We start from the raw sequence: 18,183 nt of genomic DNA, 5'->3' as shown, positions 1-18,183 counted from the left end.
TGCTTAATAATTAGACAAAACATACAGTCATTATTGCTGCGGATGCAAAAACCAAACATCCAGCGCTACGCAAACCATCCCCCTTTTCTCCTCCGTCCAGCTAGAAATGCTTCAAATTCCATCGCGCAATGGCCTCCCCTCCCCCCAAACGCACACGGTGCATCCCATTGCAGCGCACCACAACTGCAGTTATCGTAAACGCGCAATGCAACACACACACACGCTCGCACGTGACCGAAACCCTGCATCGAGGCGCGATACTGTTTACATAATCGCCACAAACCGCTGGTGCTCATAGACGCACACAGGGCCAGGGAACCAGCGACCCACAGACCCAGAACGGACGGGACGGACGGGGAAGGGCGAAAATGAGAAGAGAACGAACCTGTAAAAAACAGCAACCAAACAAAACAGTTCGCTGGAAAAGTGCTGCTGCAACACTGGTGTGGTTATCACGTTGCGCCACTGCCGGCCACTGCCTTCCATGCTGGGCCGATGCGCTGTTGATTGTTAATTAATTTTGTGCACATTATCGCACCGCTTGGTGGTGGCCAGCTGTTTGGGGGCTCGTTTGTCGACCGCGTGGTCTTTCGATTCGATTTGTAACACTTTCAGGAACCGTTTGTGGAAAGGATTTGACAAAAATGGTATGTTTGATTAAACGGTTTTACTTATTACGGTGTCTCGTTATTAACAACGTCTGCCTCCTTTACCACGTGGTTGGCTTGCTCAAAATGCGCCAACTGCTAATTTGTGCTCATAGTGTCGCGCGCATTGCATACCTTTAGGCGCTTACGTTACATGAAGGGTTGGCAACGGTTTATTTATTAAAAGAGCGTTACAATACGTGTTTGTACTTCATTGTAGCCTGTCCAATCACCAAACAATAACCACACTTTTAGGTCAAATTGAATTTAACCGAAGCAATTCCACTCAAAGGGGAAAAAACGACGGAAAACTGACAAACTATAAAACCTAGCAAGCAACAAATGCTTCCTTCCTGGCTTTCCACAACAGCCCCAGAAGCATTAGAAGCAACAAGTTTTCGCGTGCCACGACACCACCACCATCATCGAAAAATGTCTTGCTTCCGGACGGCTGCCGTTCGATTGGTTTTTGGGGCGGCAGTTCGCTCGCTCGCTAGCGTCTAGCGCAAAGGAACAAAACAACCTCTGAACACTCCTTCTCTTCCCGGTTGAATTATGTACTCGCATTACGTCAATTTATGTTAACGGTGTCAGCAGCAGCACGTCCGCAAGTAATCCCACCAGCACAAGCCAATAAACGAGCAATACATACATTTTCGGATAAGTGAGCGCCATTGCTCAAGCAATAAGACCCTTGAGCTAGCTTTTGCCGGTTGCGCATTACAGCAACATTATCAACATTATCGTGTATCTTTTTATTATCATCTTGTTGCGTTTTTTTTTTTTTGCGCGGAGGGGGTTAGAATGCGCTGGGGCGCCCCGTGGCACCTGCTTCCAGGAGCAGAGCATTTAGCATTGATTTAACATTAATGAGGGTCGCACTCACACGCACTTACACTCCCGATCGCGCACACACTCATCGCTCGTTCTTGCACATTCTCACATTCGCGGTCCTACCTCACCCATCTACAGCGGGTACGTTTTGGGCAACTCATTTGGGGCCTTGTTTTCAAATTGCCAACGCCTGCCAGAAACCCGCATCACAACCCCTTTTATTGTTGGTACCGGCATTGGTATCGGGAATCGGGATTTCAATGTCGCCGGACTGCTTTATGGCCTAGTAGTGGTAGTGTGTTCTCGAATTAGTCGCTAGGGGCCTACTATGTACAGCACGCTCGCACACGGAAGCGGTGTGAGCGTGCATATGGGTTAGCGATTAACAATCAAATATCAATATCGACGTAGGTACAATGCTACACCTATTGCACGCAGCGAAAGGAAAAGGAAAAAAACGAAAAAGCTTGAAAGATTGTAGAAGGAACAGAACAAAATACAACAAACAGTAAGGGAAAGAAAAAGAGAAATAGATAGTTAACAAAGGAAAGAGAAGAAATGTACAACACTCAACAGCAATTGTTTGAGCGGAGAAAAAATGGAAAAAATAACAAAATAACAGCTCAATTTGTGTATCAAATAGAGAATCCAATTGCAGCTCAAAAACGCAAAAGCAAAAATAGGGCGCAAAACACATGAAAAACAATACTACTACGACCCGCCAGTAATTGGCGGTGGCGAACCAAAAAAAAAGAAGGAAAAAATGACTACGAAAGTCCAGCTTACATTACATGTACGTTACATTATCAAGAAATATTCGTTTTTCCCGCTTATAAATACAACTGTTACTGCACTATTGCTCTGCACTTCCCTAACTGATATGACCCGCAAGCGGACCTGATATGTTTCATAATTCCCTCCCACTCTCACTCTCGCGGTTGGATATGTTTCCGCTTAGCGACGATGCTCAAACCTACGACGTCTGCTCGTTCACCGTCCGATGCGTTAGGGTCGTACCGTTGTTACCGTTCGCCTCGCTGTGCGATGGTGCCTCGATCGAGGGCTTCTGCGGTTCGTCGTTCTCCGGGTCGTCCCAGAATTGGCGGGCGCCCGACGCAAACACGTTGTAGAACGTGGCCGTGAACAGATAGACGCACGCGGCTATCACGAACACGATGCGCCACTGGGCGATGGTCGGTTTGCCCTCGATGATGTTGCCGGCCGCGATCGGCGCCAGCAGACCGGCCAGATTGGCGGAGCAGTTGGTGAACGCCATCAGTACGCCCGCGTACCGGGGCGTAATGTCCAGATGGTTGATCTTGAAGCCGGCGTAGATGCCACCGTTCAGCCCGACGCCGACCGTCAGGATGGCGACGGTGAGCGCCCGGCTGCAGCCGGTGTACGACGCGATGATGAGCGCGATCGCCGGACCGTACTGGCCGATGCTGTTGGAGATCTTGCGCGTCCAGGTGTGGTTGACGCGACCGGACGTCAGCATCCAGTCGGCCACCCAGCCGACCACGATCGAGAACAGCCACATCGCCAGGTAGGGCAGGGCCGAAAGGACACCGTTCTGGGGGAAAAGAAGATGCCAACGTTACATTGGTTGGACAAACACACTCTCACACAAGAACAGCCCTTCCACGGAAGCAAATACATACCGTCTTGATGGAGAACCGCAGCACCTGCTTCATGTAGGTGGGCAGCTCCGTCATCAGCGTCTCGTAGCCATAGTTCTGGCCCAAATGCGCCAGCAGGATCGCGTAGAACGGCAGCGACTTGGCGATGCTCGTCCACGGAATCGGTGGAATGTGCACGGACGCGTTGCCCCACAGCGACTGCTGGATGTACTTCTTCTCGTCCTCCCGGATGCTCGGATGCGTCACCGGATCCTCGTGGCAGGTCAGCAGGAACGCGATCGACCAGACCGTGCCGATGATACCGAACACGTAGAAGATCGACGGCCAACCGCCGTCAAAGCCGTGGTCCGCCAGCAGCCCGGACAGTGGCATCGATATCACCGTGCCGAACTGTGCGCCCGAGTACACGATCGATCCGACGCGCGACCGCTCGTTCGGTGGAATCCACTTCGCCAGCATGGCATGCGTACAGGGCACAATCGGACCCTCGCCCAGCCCCTGGATGAAGCGGACGGCGATCAGCCAGCCAGCACCGCCCTGTCGGGCGGCGACCGGCACCACGAACGCAAACACCGAGTTGATCAGCATGCCCCAGCCCAGGAAGCGCATCGCGCCGTACCGCTTGGCCAGCAGCCCGAACGGGATCTGCGTGATGACGTAGCCGTAGAAGAAGGACGACAGGATGTAGCCCTGCATGCTGGTGCTCCAGATGAACTCGCCGTCCTGCCCGGAATCGTGCGTATCCTCGCCGTAGTCCGTGTCCGGGCACTCGTCGTCGAACACTTCCGCATCCTTCTCGATCGCCGTCTGGTTCACCATCGCCACGATGGCGACCGACATGTTCGTGCGCATCACGTACGCATTGGCCATGCCGAGGAACAGCATGAACACGATGTAATGTCGCGTACCGAACCGCTCTGTGCGGGAAGAGAAGGGGAATAGGGGAAAAAACATGTTAGCATTTGTAACGATCCTTCAACTAAGTGTGAGCCAAAACGGAAACTGAAAGTAAACATTCGGGGCGACAGTGTTGGCAACATTTCAACCACTTATCGCTTCCCTTTCTGTCAAACATTCGCAACCACACATCCCCAATCTCCCCATGATCACGCTCAACCACACACACACACTCATTTGTCAAATCAATCACTGAACCGTACCGTGACCGGTAGGTAAAGTGCACCAATGCTGCTCTTTTGGCATTTTGGCAACGAGAAAACAAATCAAACACCGGCACGAGTCAACGTCGCTGCAACGGCAAGAACAAAGATGGCGTCCTCACCCCGCACATCAACAGATCGGACACCAGATCGGCTGCGGTAAGATTATCTTTTGCGCCGTGCCGGTCAACAGTGCGCACGTGCCAGCCATCAACCAATCTTTTAACCAAACACAGGGCGGGAGGGTGGGGGGGGGCAGCAGAGACAACAACATACACATGCTTTGGACAAAATTGCAACATTGCAAGTTAGATGGGGCGCAATTGCCCAAACTGCTGGGTACACAAACGAAACAAAGCAGATTTATTTATGGTACCGACATTAGTAGCCGACCATATACGATCTTAACACACAGGCTATTCCTGGGCGCCATTAACCTGTGAGAATTTGCGTATGGATAAACAGATAAACCTGGGTGAGATCTTCATAATCTTAGGGTTGGATGCAAAGTTCTGCAAGAGTATACTTCTGTTTGTGCATCTCTACGGAGATATGCAACAACAACCTCACCGGTGAGGTCAATGCATTATGCCCGTTTATCAACCGTGACATGACAAGAGTGAGGCGCAAGAATTACGACGATCCTTTCCCCACACTGACTCTGAACATTGTTCAGAGTGCGCTTTGTTTAACGAGAAGAGCAGGCGAGCAAACAGAACCGGATGCGGCTACTACTACTAACTTGCAAACGGTTGCGAAACCGCACGGCAATGTCCTATCGCGCAAACATCTTCAAACGGTCGGTTTCAACATCTCCTACAATTTGGCCGGTCCCTTCCATAGCAACTGGACAGGCAACTGGTCGCAGTGGACGAGGTAAGCAATTTGCAGTGAATTTGATTTAATGGAAAGATTGCCTCGCATGATCAAGCTTGATCATGGTATCCTCAGGAACTGTGTGGATCCTCTAGTTAAGCGATTAGACACTAGCACACTTCAACAGCACTGGAAGTGCATGACGACCACTTTAGCTCCATTCAGCACACTCCACAGGCTAATCCTTGGAATACGCTCCAACCCCTAATCCGCACGTGCTTTACGATGGGTCGCATATCGAGATTACACCAACATCTCCTCCGCTTATCACGACAACGACTAGCCACACTGTTCCGATACGGCGTGACTTCTCGTAACCTCGTAATGCGTGCTGCTTCAAGATCCCCAGAGCGCAATGAAGTTGACCTACTGAACGGTGGCGTACATGTCCCTTTCCCCGTAGTGTCTGCGTTATCGAGCTCCAGCACTTGATCCCACCCAATCAATCAGCGTGGACCCCGGCCCCAGTCCGTCCTCCGCACGTCTGATCTGAGCAAATCATTAGTTTCTTCCTGGTTCTAATCTAATCGCCATTGGAGCCGAGCCACAGAACGTTTACACGGGACTGGCTCGTACACTACCCTCTGTCTCATTATCGCAGTCACACCTTCAGGGGAGCTTTAGCGCCGTTTTATTGATTAATTGTATGATTGATCTATACACTCCCCCTGGATGGTCCGATTCTCGCTTGCTGTCACTATAAATCATGGAGATTAGATTTTGGGAGAAGCTCTTGGAGTTCACACATCTCATCAAAGGTCGTGCCGATGTGCCGATGAAGAAGAGTGTCTGTGTGCAGATGTCTACTGATCACGTCAACCCGCTCTAAGGATCTACTGGGTCAATGCAATCTACCCTGGACATTGTGACTCTAGATCTTACTGACAACTCCACCACTAAAATCACTAATTTGTAATAAGATACCGAAATGGAACGCTTTTCCTTACTTGCCGGTAAGACGCCCTCGTCCGTGGCCATTTCTGCCTGCTCCCACACGAGCACATGGTTGGAGCGATCACGATTTTCCGGCATCTTTGCACTTGGGTAGCTCCTAGCAACTCTTTCAGACACTCTCACAACACAAGCGGCAGAGACGGTAGTTCACGTCCTGCTGGCCGCTTATTTTCACTTTCCAATTCTTCAGTTTCTTTTTTGGGAGAAATCGTTCTCCCTGGCTGCTAGACGCCAAATGTCGCTTAACAAATTCCGTTTCTGCACTATATCAGTGGGCTGAGAGTGGTGACCCAGGGGCACACACAATGCGAGGTGCTGTCGAGTGGCACAAGGGGCTGCTCGTGTTGAGTTTCGGAGCCCTCAAGTGGTCCTACTTTGGGTCACGCGAGTAGCACGCGCCCAGATTCTCGTTCCAGACACCTCCAGCGAGAATCTGTCGCCAATCCAGGTTGCTTGCTACTGGACCGGGCGTGTCCTACGCTATTATCACAGATCACTGGACACACTCAATGCGCACACACACACAAAATCGCTTGTTTTTGCATTCACTTGCACGTGAAGAATCAATGGTAGCACGGGAGCTTCTGTGACGCAAACCTGAACAGCTGATTTATGTTCAATCGATTTGGCAGTCCGTGGGCGCCCCTCGATCACGTGTAGCGCACACGGTGCAGCGCGCGTTGGTTGGTGCAAAGATGGGCGCGATCTTACGGAGACACGATCGGTGCGCGCGCGCTCGCACACACGGTGTGGTCTGGGGTGGTTGTGTCGTCCACCCGTTCAGCTCGTACACTTCCGACGTACTGGGATCGGTTCGGGGTGCGAACCGGTGGTTTTGTTTCAACCACACCATCAGCAGCAGCAACAACAACCAACCCCCCCAAAGCCACCAACCGAACGGGGTGTATGTAAATACAATTCCCCTCCCTCCTTGCTGCTCGTGAGCTTGGGGCTCTCGGGAGAATTGGCGGCTCTCCTTCACGCTGACAAACCGGTAAGCAGAGATTCCGACGCTGAGGTTCTTCTTATCAACCGAATCCCACCGTCTCGTGTGCAAATTGTGTTGTCTTTGTGTGCCCTTTCCACCACTTCGACGCGTGGACGGACTTGCAAGCGTTTACAGGGCGGCGCACCTTCCTCGCGGGCAGTGCATTACCGTACTGACTCTGGCACCTTCATTGACGGAAACGGATTCCGTGCGCGGCTCAACACTAACGCTATGATTTTACACACACACAGAAAGAGAAACCGACCCGTAACCGGACCCCGGGAAACCAGCGCTCGTGGTCGTTGCGTCTTCGTCACACGCGGAATCACTAATCCGATGTGTGTGCGATAGGTCACCGAGTGAGTGTGTGCTGATAACGCCGTCGCCGCCACACAACTATCATCAGCACCACGCGGTCGCGGTCGCAGGCCAATTCCCTACACGCACACGCACTCACTACCGAACCCCCCAAAACCAAACCTAGCAAACACAAACACACACGCAACACAACAGTTTCTATGAAACAACAGCGAGAGGGGGAGAAGCAACAACAAAAAAACATTGAAATCTGTCAAAAGAAAAACAAAGTGCTAAATGCCTCTGCCATGTGGTTGCCGTGGTGATCCTCCGGCATAGGCGACGCAACACGGCGTGCCTACTACAACGTGTAGTGAGATTCTTTTGAAGAGAAAGAGAGAGACAGAGTGAGTGAAAGAGGGCGTGTGTAAGGTTTTGGACGGTTGCACCGAAACTGCCTCCTACCAATACACACAAACTCCAATGCATTTGCGTTGTAAAGTGCAGCTCTACGCCCCTACGACACTTTTCTAAGTACGGTGACCTAGTTCTTCGCTTCTTCCCAAGCAACGATCGGTGACCCTCGCTCACACACGTACGTGTCTCCGCCGGTCAAAAACAAACACATTGCATGCAAGTGTGGGTGGTGGTTGTGGTGGTGCATCATCCACCAAAAACCCATCCCACCCACCCGATTGTGCACAAAATGAAACACAATTAAGCATTACTATCAAAGGTTAAATGACGTTACCACACACACACATTACCACCATGACAGACCGTGTCGACCCACCACCGGGGCTTTAAAAATAAGACCACATGTGTTGTAGGGGAGGGTGGGATGTAAAAATAGTTCACCCATCTTCATCCCCTTTGCGACAATCGGACATTTCTGCTAACGCTGAGTGGGTGGCGGATGAGGGAGCCAGGGCGCACCTTGAGCTTGAGATATCACTGAGCACACACCGCGCATCACCGCCGATCGCAAACAACAATCATCAAGATCCGGATTCTTTTAGCACCGGTGTGTCTGTGTGTGTTTATTTTTGGAGGATTTATTCTTAATGTCCCCAATCGCTGGATGACTGTTACAGTAATGATACAGAGCAGTTGGATGCTCGATTAGAATTAATTCCGCGCGATCTTCTGTGGCCCGCACTGTGTGGTCAGAATGACACACGTTTCGCTCACGCAAAAAAAAACACCCTCATCGGTAACTTCAGGCCATGATCAGTCGGCACTAGCTGCTGATACACGTCGTTCGTCCCTCAAGTGGCGCCTACGCCTATAGAAGCTATCACGCTCGGTATGGCAGGCGTGTGCTACATTCTTGTGCTACAATCATCCCACGTCCACGGGGTTTTGCGAAGACACCGGACTGGACACTAGCCCTAAGTCCAAGGTATCCCACACGTCCGCAAACCCGCATGCCGCGATTTATTAGCCAGAAAGCCCATTCAAAGTATAGCACACCTGAAACCTGGCAAAAGGGCTCGGACATCCGCTCGAGATGCCGCGTCGAGACGAGAGCAATAGTGCTAGTGTGCTAGTCTGTTTGTCAAACAGCTAAGGCCAGGTTGATAGCGTAACACAATGGTGAATCAGCCATTATCAGCAAGACGGCGGCGCATCGTACCTTCAAGTTACTGGCTAGTCACCTTCAATCGCTCATCAACGGGATAGCACGGATCTTGTGCACGGGAGGCTCTTTACGCACAAACCTTGCGGATGATAACATTCTTGTCAAAACAGTGCTCGATGGGTTCAGCCCGATCGGTATCTCGCGCATCCACAAATTGTGCAAACAAATGTTCTGCTACGCATCGTTTGAATTCTTTTACTGCCATTTCAGGGGAACGAGGCACTCCACACGAGATAAGCAACCGAAAGGCGTAATACTCCAAATTAGTGTTTCCTAATGAATGGGGCAATCGGCGAGGGTCTGGTGTAGTTTTGAAAGCAACAACAGCTCGGATAAGAACACACAATAGTATCTACATCCGGTTGCCAAGAGGAGACTGGCTCGCCAAAGACGCAATAAAAACTCGGTTTTTACCCTTTGAATTACCATTAGGAGTGTTATTTCATGTCGTCAGTATGGCAATGAATATTCTTGTCAATTTAAAATTCCTTCAAATTACAACAATCAAGATAGTCGCCATTGTTGTCACACGGAACAACTACAAATCCAGTCTGCTGACTTCATGGGCGCCATTATCAACGTTCGTAGGTGAAATGTTTCATTTCAAATTTGCAGCTTTTCCGCTCAGTGAAATATTTCACGCGTCGAAATCTTTCTCTTCAGCGCAAAGCGCGTTTGAAATTCTTCCGTTGCTGAAACAGAAGCTCTTCAGCGAAGCAGATAACCACGATTAGACATCGCGCATTTCCTTTGCACGAACTTTGCATTTCTACGTCCCACACACTAATTGATCGATCGTCTTCCCGTACACGCCTTCCTGCCCTTTGCTTTTAATGAGGAAATTATAAAATCATTCCTCCTCACCCACGGGGTGGCCCGCGCCGGCTCAATTGTTTTCGGGCAGGGGGGCTATCTTGCGCATTCGGCATATTTGCCACATGTCTGATAATTCAACAATTGGCGCGGTGGCGGCGAAATTAAATCCCCTCCCGGCACAGGAAATGAACGATTTGTCAGCCAACGCTTGACAGCCTAATTTGGGTGGATTTATTGGCGCTGCGGGTTCGGGAGAGCGGGAGCCTGCAGAGGTGCACTTGATTTGAGATTTTGCAACGCAGCGTATGCTAATAGAGGGTGAAGAAGTGCCCTCTCGCCGCAGTGTGTAGATAAAAGCAAGACCCCATTGCGTTTTGCGCGATAACGAAGATGACTAACGAGATCTTGGCGCGTTGTTTGCAGTGCCGAAACGTTTTTGACAACTTCCGACGGATGTAGTTATGGGCTTTTGTTTGTCGGTTGGGTATTACATCAACCTTCCCCACAGAAACACGTGGATTAGTCATCGCAGTGTCGTAAAAGTTTTGAGCCGCGCCGCTCTGTTTGAAATTTGAAGACGCTTCTCTGCTTAATGGTACACCTTGCGATGCTAAATACACAGTTAATAAGTGCTAATTACCAGCCAATCCAATCGCCCTTGCTGCCAAAACTAAAGGACATGTTTCAACACATTCCAGCCAGCAACATTACAGTCTGAGTGAGTGTGTGTGTGAGATCAAAAACGTACCGCTTAGGGGTATAATTTTGTCTTTTTTTGTTGTCCCGCGAGCCCCAAACTGATCATGCCATCATGCGAAACCGGCCCCTTGTTTTTGGCCAAGGTGTAATTATGTCTTGGCGTTTTTGGGGACTACAGCGTGTTTCCTCTTTTGTGTTGCAACTTCGTGCAACCGATCGAGACAGTGACTCACACGCAACTAGGGACATGTTTCTCGTTTCTAAAACTTATTCATGGAGAACCTTTGTTCCTCTACCTCACTTATAATTTCTGTCATAATTCTATAAATTTTCCACAATTACTGCCCATCAACACCTCACATTTGCGGTCACAATTAGCGCGCCTGCTGGAAAAGTGTCTCATAAATGTCACACCGAAGGGTGCAGCCGTAAATTGATAGTAATTTTAAACTGCAATAAACCGATCCGCATCCACAACATCCAAATGTTCGTATCGGATCCGGAAGAATGCGCTATAACCCTCTAAGAAAGCTGTCACACACTGTCGTGTGCAAATGTAAAACCATACACCGTCTCACTCTCTCCCACCCCGTCTAGTCCCCTCCCGCACAACAGTCACAGGCGTGCATTGCATTGCCGATGCGCTGCAAACACATGCCACGGTGCAACAGGCCGGCGCCTGTACACACGTTTTTGCACACATTCCATACCATTCGACCACCACAGCCAGTTTGTCCGTGAACCACGTGACGCGCCACCTGTGACCATGTGCGGTGTGGCCGGGGTAGTACACGCTTCGGTGCGCATCCGACCTCAGGATCTAGAGCTAGAGCGCTAAGGGCAGTCCTTACTGAAGCGCATCTCGCTGCCTGTGTGTATGATGTTCCGGCATGTACACCGCAACCCGGAAACGATCACATCGATCGCAACACCTTCGCTGGACCTTTCGCAGCGGTTCATTATGCTGGAATGCTGACAAGCGTATGCTGAAAAAAATGTATGCAAAACAGCGCACAAATGTGTCGTTTTGTGCGCGAGGCAAAACAAACAGCTAAAGGCCAGCGAACTGAAACACGCAATGACAGAAACCGCGGCACAAGGTGCGCGCGCACCACGGTTGAATGCGCCTCAATGTCACGGTCAGCGTGTGTGCATTAGACACAGGCATTCGGGCACCACGCCACGCCAGGCGCCAGCAGGTGCGATCGAAAGCAGCGCATTCGTTTTCAGATAAATAAATTAACGCGCTGAGGTGTCACTAAAGCTGGGGTAAGAGCATCTACTAACAAATCGCTGTGGGCGCGTATACTTACGGTTCGGTTTCTCCGGTTCGGCATTAGCCAGATACTCCTTGCTGACCGTCATGATGCTTTAGTTCTGTTGTTGTTGATGTCTCCTTACTCTCTCTCTTCCTTTGGTTTAAGCGTAACTTCTTCCTCTGCTCGCTTTGCAGGCAGATCGATGATAATAACGATGTTGGATAATAGTAATACTGTTGTTGCCGTTGTTCTTAGTAGCCTCTTCTTTTCTTCTTGTTGTTGATGTAAGCTGGGTTGCTGGGATTCACGGTATTCACACAAAGTACAGCAAGGGTGGAGCTGTAACTTCGAATACACGTGCGCACTTTCTCAACAGCAAAAGGTCACTTGGATAAAGTTGCTATAATGCGCTGTCAGTGTAGCGGTGGTTGTTGGTGTTTAGCAACCATTTCTGTTGTGGGTTTTTGGAAAAGAGAAGAGAAGCGAAAAAAATACATTAATACACCGGCACTTATTAAAAGGTTGATATTTATTACTCCGATCACCGTAAACCTATCAAAATCCCATCCATTCTGACGTCAATGCAAATTAACGTCTGCAACCCAAAAAACAACAACAACAACAAGCCATTAAATCCAAATTCACGCTTTCCGCATGCAATTTGTTTAAACAACTTCCATACCTTGCACAGTACCCCCGAAACCTACACCACTACACACACGCCCCGTTCTTGTTGGTTTGAAAAAAACACTTGTAATGTCAACCCATAACACTCAGCATCATCAGTAACGGCGGGTTCAGGGAACACGGTTGAGGAAAGTAAAGGCAGCCGGCCAAAAAATTAACACAACACTGACAAAGGTCCAAAAACTGGTCCGGACCGGGCGGCGTGCGGTGCCTTGCACTCTCCCTCATCGACCGTCGTTATGAAACTGACAACATTTTTGGTACTTTTCCAGAACCACCGACGCTAGACGGGTGCCTTCTTGTTTTTTTTTCCTTTGGTTTGTTTTGAATGGCTTTTAGGTCTGCTGCCCGTGCTGCGCCGGAACGTGACGATCAGCCGATTTGGATTCGACAGCACGATCGTCCGCCTCTTCTTCGTACCGTTCTTTCTAGATGTTTACCCTATCCCGATGATCACGTGATCAGTGTCGGTACACAAACAAACAGGCTGTGTAGTAGTACTACCTCGACAAAAGATCCAAAATTTGCACTCGCCCATTTCGTTGGACCGTGGGGAGGCAAGTCACCTCCACTCTGGAACAGGTTGCTCATTGCATAACGTTCCCCCAAAATTGCGACGCACGTTGCGTTAATGCTGAAAGATCGATGGCTATTCGATTCCCCGAACACAACTTAACACAAACAAATGGCACTATTTGCACACGATTCTCCCTCGCTAGCAATTATCACACTTTCACCTACTTTGAAATCGAGCCTCTTTAATACGCCTCTCAAGAAGAAGGCCTACCGGCAAAGCACAACACCTTCACGCAGCGCTATTTGCTTGCTGCAACCTGCTAGTACTCATTTAATCTATACTCTACACCCGTTTAGCACAACCGTGCGAACCGATTGCCATTGCACAATTGTTCCGCTTGCGAACTGCCGCTGGAAGTTCAAGCCCGACGAGTCACACTGCTCGTTACCACGCGTTACACACCGTATTATACACACAACCTCTACCGCACAACACAATGCACTCACACCTTTGCTGTACGCGCAACACCGGTGGTGAAAAAGGGAAGTGGCACAGCGTTCGCGTTCGCAAGCTTCATCAGCAACACCGGCAGCAGAAGCAGAGCGCCTCGGGGAAAGGCATTAATGAAAATTGAGAATAATATTCAACACCTGCCGCTCGATGATAACGAGCGCCCAAGTGGACCTCACCCTCTTCTCAACCTTCTCGCTTTGCGGACGTTTGGGATGTGAAAATCCGACACAAAGAAGAACCAAAAAGCCTGGGTTGAAAGTGACCTTTCGAAAATTGGCGAATCTTCAATAAAAAAGGGACCGTGAGAGCCAGGTAGGAAAAGGGCCCCGCACGTCTTGCACCTTCTGGGAAGTGTCGCCTGGAGGATGCAATAACGACAAAAAGGGACTAGTTGCCGTTTGATAAAACAGCAAGGAAGACATTCCAAGGCACATTCCTGGGACCTTTCCGTTCCGAGGAATTCTATCTCGGCAGACACTCCAGCAGGCACTTGCCGATTGCGCGTACCAAAGCAAAAGCGTTACGATATGACTAGACACGTCTTGTGCTAACCATCACGTAGAACAGATCAACAGGTTGGCTAGCTAACCCTCCTCTCCTTCACGTAACTGAGTTCAAAGTCATGGTCATGTTAGTTTAACATTTGTGAAGATTTCAATCCCTTGCAACTTCATTCTCGCTCTCATACTGCTCTCTTTTAGGTTCTCTCGCGGCAGGTAGTCCCCGTAAGGCCGCCAGCAAAAGGTCAGCCACGGTGGCGTCGGTGATCGTACGATCCCAGACACTACCAGAGCCGCCTAGACGGCAGAGTTATCACTTTCGATTTCCCTGCTCCAAAAAAACCAGCTCCAATTCCAGGCCGGTTCAACGTGCTCTCTCGCATTCGCTGCCGTCCTTGCGCGCTCAGCGGTCTGCGGAGTCAACTGATTAAATATTTATAGCACATGCCTTCGCAAGCTCTCTAGCACCGCCTGGAGCATAAATAATATGTCGCTGCCTGGGCCAAGTGCTTCTAGCTTCTTCAGTTAATACCGCACGACGTAACGGTTCCGCTGCACGGCACGGTATCTCTCTCTCTCTCCCCTCACGTCGCCAGAATCGGGCTGAACTTTACAACCGGCAGTGGTGGCGCATGCTCGTGTGTGCTTATCAACAATCAGTCAATGTACCGCGGACGTGTGGAATTAGCTACGGAGCTATTATTCCGGTACTTCACCTCGTGGTTTGATTGACTGTTGACGGTAAGGTAACAACACCTCCCGGTGTAGCTATTCCGGGGGAAGTTGGCCCAGTCGCACTCGTTGTAAAGGGGGCAATAGAAATACCTGGTCGGTAGTTTACCATTAATCCCCGTTCTGTGTCGAGTATCGTCCTGGTATGTACCATTCCTATCGTATTTCCCGTAAAACGAGGGTATTAAATCAACTGCTGGAACTTGAAGGATGTAAACAACTGCTGATCTTTGGCACTTTGGTACCCTATTAGCACGCGATTTTAGTGCCACAATTTCACATGATCTTCACTTTAAACCAATTAGATGTGATGTGTGAAGATACAGAAAACAAGTTACCTTGAATAAAAAAGGGGTTTAAAGTCAACCTCCTCTCCTATCGCTCACTTCACTAAACTTTGACATTCTAAACAAGCGCACATGTTACTGCTGTTTGTAATCATTTCGCGATGACTATCACTTTCGCGCACTGCCACCATTTCAAAGCTGTCCGATTCGGATGCTAGTGGTCAACCTTGACGAAACAATCGCCACTGCATCCCAACCCTATCAGACCCCCTCTGCTCTGTCTCATTCATCGAGACGTGCGATTCACATTCATCAATGTCGGGCGGGGCAAGGTGGTTGAATATTCAAATCTACGCAGCTCGACTGAACCAAAGCATCATAGTTCCATTGTGCCAGCGTTGGTGGGAGATTCACCCATCATCTCGTTCGTTATCTATGACTTCCCGTTTTGCCAGACAATCAACTGCTTCTCATCCTTCGCTCACCCCTGCCTTCAATGTGTGCTTCCGTAGACCGCATTACATTACAACGCACAGCACAGGCGGTTACGGTTGTTGTTTGTGCTGGCTTTGATTAATTAATAATGTGGAGATCGCTTACCTTAGATCGCACCAGAATCGATCATGCACTCTGAGGCGCGCGAAGGATGAGAACACAACAAACAAACAAACTTTCTCAAGGGCTGAGAGCTCTCCCAGGTTGCAAAGTGAATCTGATCGATTGACATCACACCTTATTACACGCACGATTCGTCCGGCCATTCACACAAAACCAACCCAAAACACCACACCCCACCACAAAGAGTGTGAAGATCACGCGCGCACGATGACCTCTCTCGATCTATAGGCGAAAGATCTTGGCAGAGGAGAGCGCGATGAATGAAAATTATGTGTCTGTTTGTTTTATACAATAATCACAAGACGGTTTTTGCGATCGTGTGACGAAAATATCGCACGTTCTGTGCGGCTGGCCACTTGCGGATCACCCCACATGGCGCTCTGCCGTCCGACGAGTTCAGAATTGTTACAGGGCGCCGTAATGGTGTCAGCGGGATGGTCTTTTTACACTTTTGGCACCTGCACTTGCGATCGGTGCGATATCAACTCGAAGATCTATGGGTTTGTTTTAATAATTTCAACCGCCCGGTAACCTCGTTCCAAGTACTCCTCCGATGATTTACAACGACCTCGTACTTGATGGAGCTGGTGCTTTCTCTTTGAAAGAGGGCCAATTACGCTATTGCATCAATAGCAAGCTTCCCAAACACAAGAGTTCCTTGAATGGGGTGCAAAGTATCATGAAGTCTAGGGCCTTTATTTGAATTATTTTAACAAAACCCGAAAGATCACTTCACAACGCTATACAACACGCTTCAAGCTAAACCCAAAACTCAACGATTGATACCGCCCAACACTCCTCGCAAAACCAACCAAAAAACTTCCAAAATTTGCCATTTCGGGTAGGGGTTTGCTTCACCTATTCTCCCATTTCTAGGTCAGCAAGGCATTGTTGGAACCAAAGTATTGGGTGGGAGGCTATGGTTTGATGGATTCGTTTCGATTCAACAACTCTGTTGTTATTGGACGATCACAAGCCTGTTGTATTTGGACTTCATTTGAAAGTCTCAGATTTTCTGTAACAACTTCACCAAACATCACTTCACATATTCACAGGCACGCACCCGACACGCAATGTAAGGACAACACGAGGACTCATTACACATCAACAGAACACACAGACACACTGAGGAGTTGTTTTTACTTACACAAAATTATGTGATGTAAATAGATGCTGCCACACTGGTTGTGCTCGCAGTACTGGGATGGTCAAAAAAAACCGACGGACTTGGGTGCGACGGACAGACCGATTGAAACTCGAACCTCTTGGGATGGGATGGTGGGGAGTTCCGATGTTCGTACGTCGGACTGGGGCTGTTGTTGTTGTGGTGGCTTCGTTCGCACACTAAGCTCTTCGGTGTTTTTTGTTGGTAGCTGCTTGCAGAGCGTGCTGTCAGACTTGACAACCGGCACCGGTACTATCAAAGTGCGGAGCCATGGTGCTAGTAGCGTGGGAGAGATGGGCCATCGTTTTTGATGCTTTTCTTCGTTGGAAATAGATCACTTTCCTTCCTTCGGTTTTGCCGAGAGAAGCAAAATACAGTAATTCCCTTTTACAAGAAAAACGGAAAAGCAAACCCGGTTGTGATCGATAACGATCGTCTCCCACGGCACGGTGGATGATGATCTTCTCGCTCGCTCTCTCTCTCCTGCCGGAGTAGATGGAACCCGCGCGCAGCTTGGTGCTGCGACGACGATGCTTTGTTGGCGCACACGCTTGAACTCACTCGACCGTACGAGCGGCCGTTGATTATTTATATAAAATCGTGCGCCTACCAACACACAAGCGGCCGGTTCGGCCGGCCGCACGGGGCCACAAACAATCGTACGATCTCCGGTATCACAGGGACCGGTGTGACGGCGTGCGTGTGTGAGTGTGCTCACACACATCAACAACCGCGGCCGGCACTTGGCCCAATCCCCCCCCTAGCAAGTGGTTCCGATCGTGTGTCAATCGGGCGGCATTATCAGGGCCCGGCGCGGGTTCGGGATTTTGGGAAGTCCGCTCCCGGTCGCGGAATATGCAACACACCCGTTGCCCTTGCCCTACCAATGCAATGCTCCACGCGATGCGTCGATGGAAAGGGAAAGCACTCTCGTGTGTTGCAAGGAAGTGATGGGCGAGAAGGCACACCGTGAGAAGGGTGTGCGATGATAAGAACATGACGTGCACACGATTTTCAGACCGGACCGTTCCACACTGACTGACTGTCCCCTTTCCCCGTGTGGTCGTCGCTTCTATCAGTCTCCTTGCCTCTCTCTCTCTCTCTCGCTCAAAAAACGACGTCTGAACATCCTTTCTCATTAGACGCTGTAATTGCATGATAAGCAGTCTCTCCGTATCTCGTCTCGGGACGATCAAGTGCGCCTCGATCCTCCTAGAGGTGCAAGAAGGTCGCTAGACAGCATTCTTTTAAGAGATTAGGCAATTACAAATATCTTCATTTTACGATCATTATGTTGTAAATACACAAATTCAAAGTTAAAATCAAAGCTATATTTTACAAAAACTATTGAG

General features: G+C 49.6%; 1 protein-coding gene across 3 annotated transcripts; it reads right to left on the bottom strand.

The window, feature by feature from the left end:
* Positions 1-1,347: 1,347 nt before the first annotated feature.
* LOC120900278 (putative inorganic phosphate cotransporter) lies at positions 1,348-17,403 on the bottom strand. Of its 3 annotated transcripts, none has more exons than XM_040307063.1 (4): positions 16,814-17,403; positions 11,867-12,263; positions 3,143-4,038; positions 1,348-3,054 (listed from the first exon to the last, which is right to left on the bottom strand). In XM_040307063.1, exons 2-4 carry the CDS (start codon positions 11,916-11,918, stop codon positions 2,455-2,457), a joined length of 1,548 nt encoding a protein of 515 aa, XP_040162997.1. In that variant the 5' UTR covers positions 11,919-12,263; positions 16,814-17,403; the 3' UTR covers positions 1,348-2,454. The 3 variants fall into 3 exon arrangements, with proteins under 3 accessions (XP_040162997.1, XP_040162998.1, XP_040162996.1); XM_040307064.1 differs by lacking the exon at positions 16,814-17,403 and adding an exon at positions 13,241-13,377; XM_040307062.1 differs by lacking the exons at positions 11,867-12,263; positions 16,814-17,403 and adding an exon at positions 6,105-7,277.
* Between the last annotated feature and the right edge of the window lie 780 nt (positions 17,404-18,183).

Source organism: Anopheles arabiensis, chromosome 3 (genome assembly GCF_016920715.1).
Source record: "Anopheles arabiensis isolate DONGOLA chromosome 3, AaraD3, whole genome shotgun sequence".
In the NCBI taxonomy this organism is placed as follows: domain Eukaryota; kingdom Metazoa; phylum Arthropoda; class Insecta; order Diptera; family Culicidae; genus Anopheles; species Anopheles arabiensis.
This window is presented reverse-complemented; position numbering and strand designations above follow the sequence as displayed.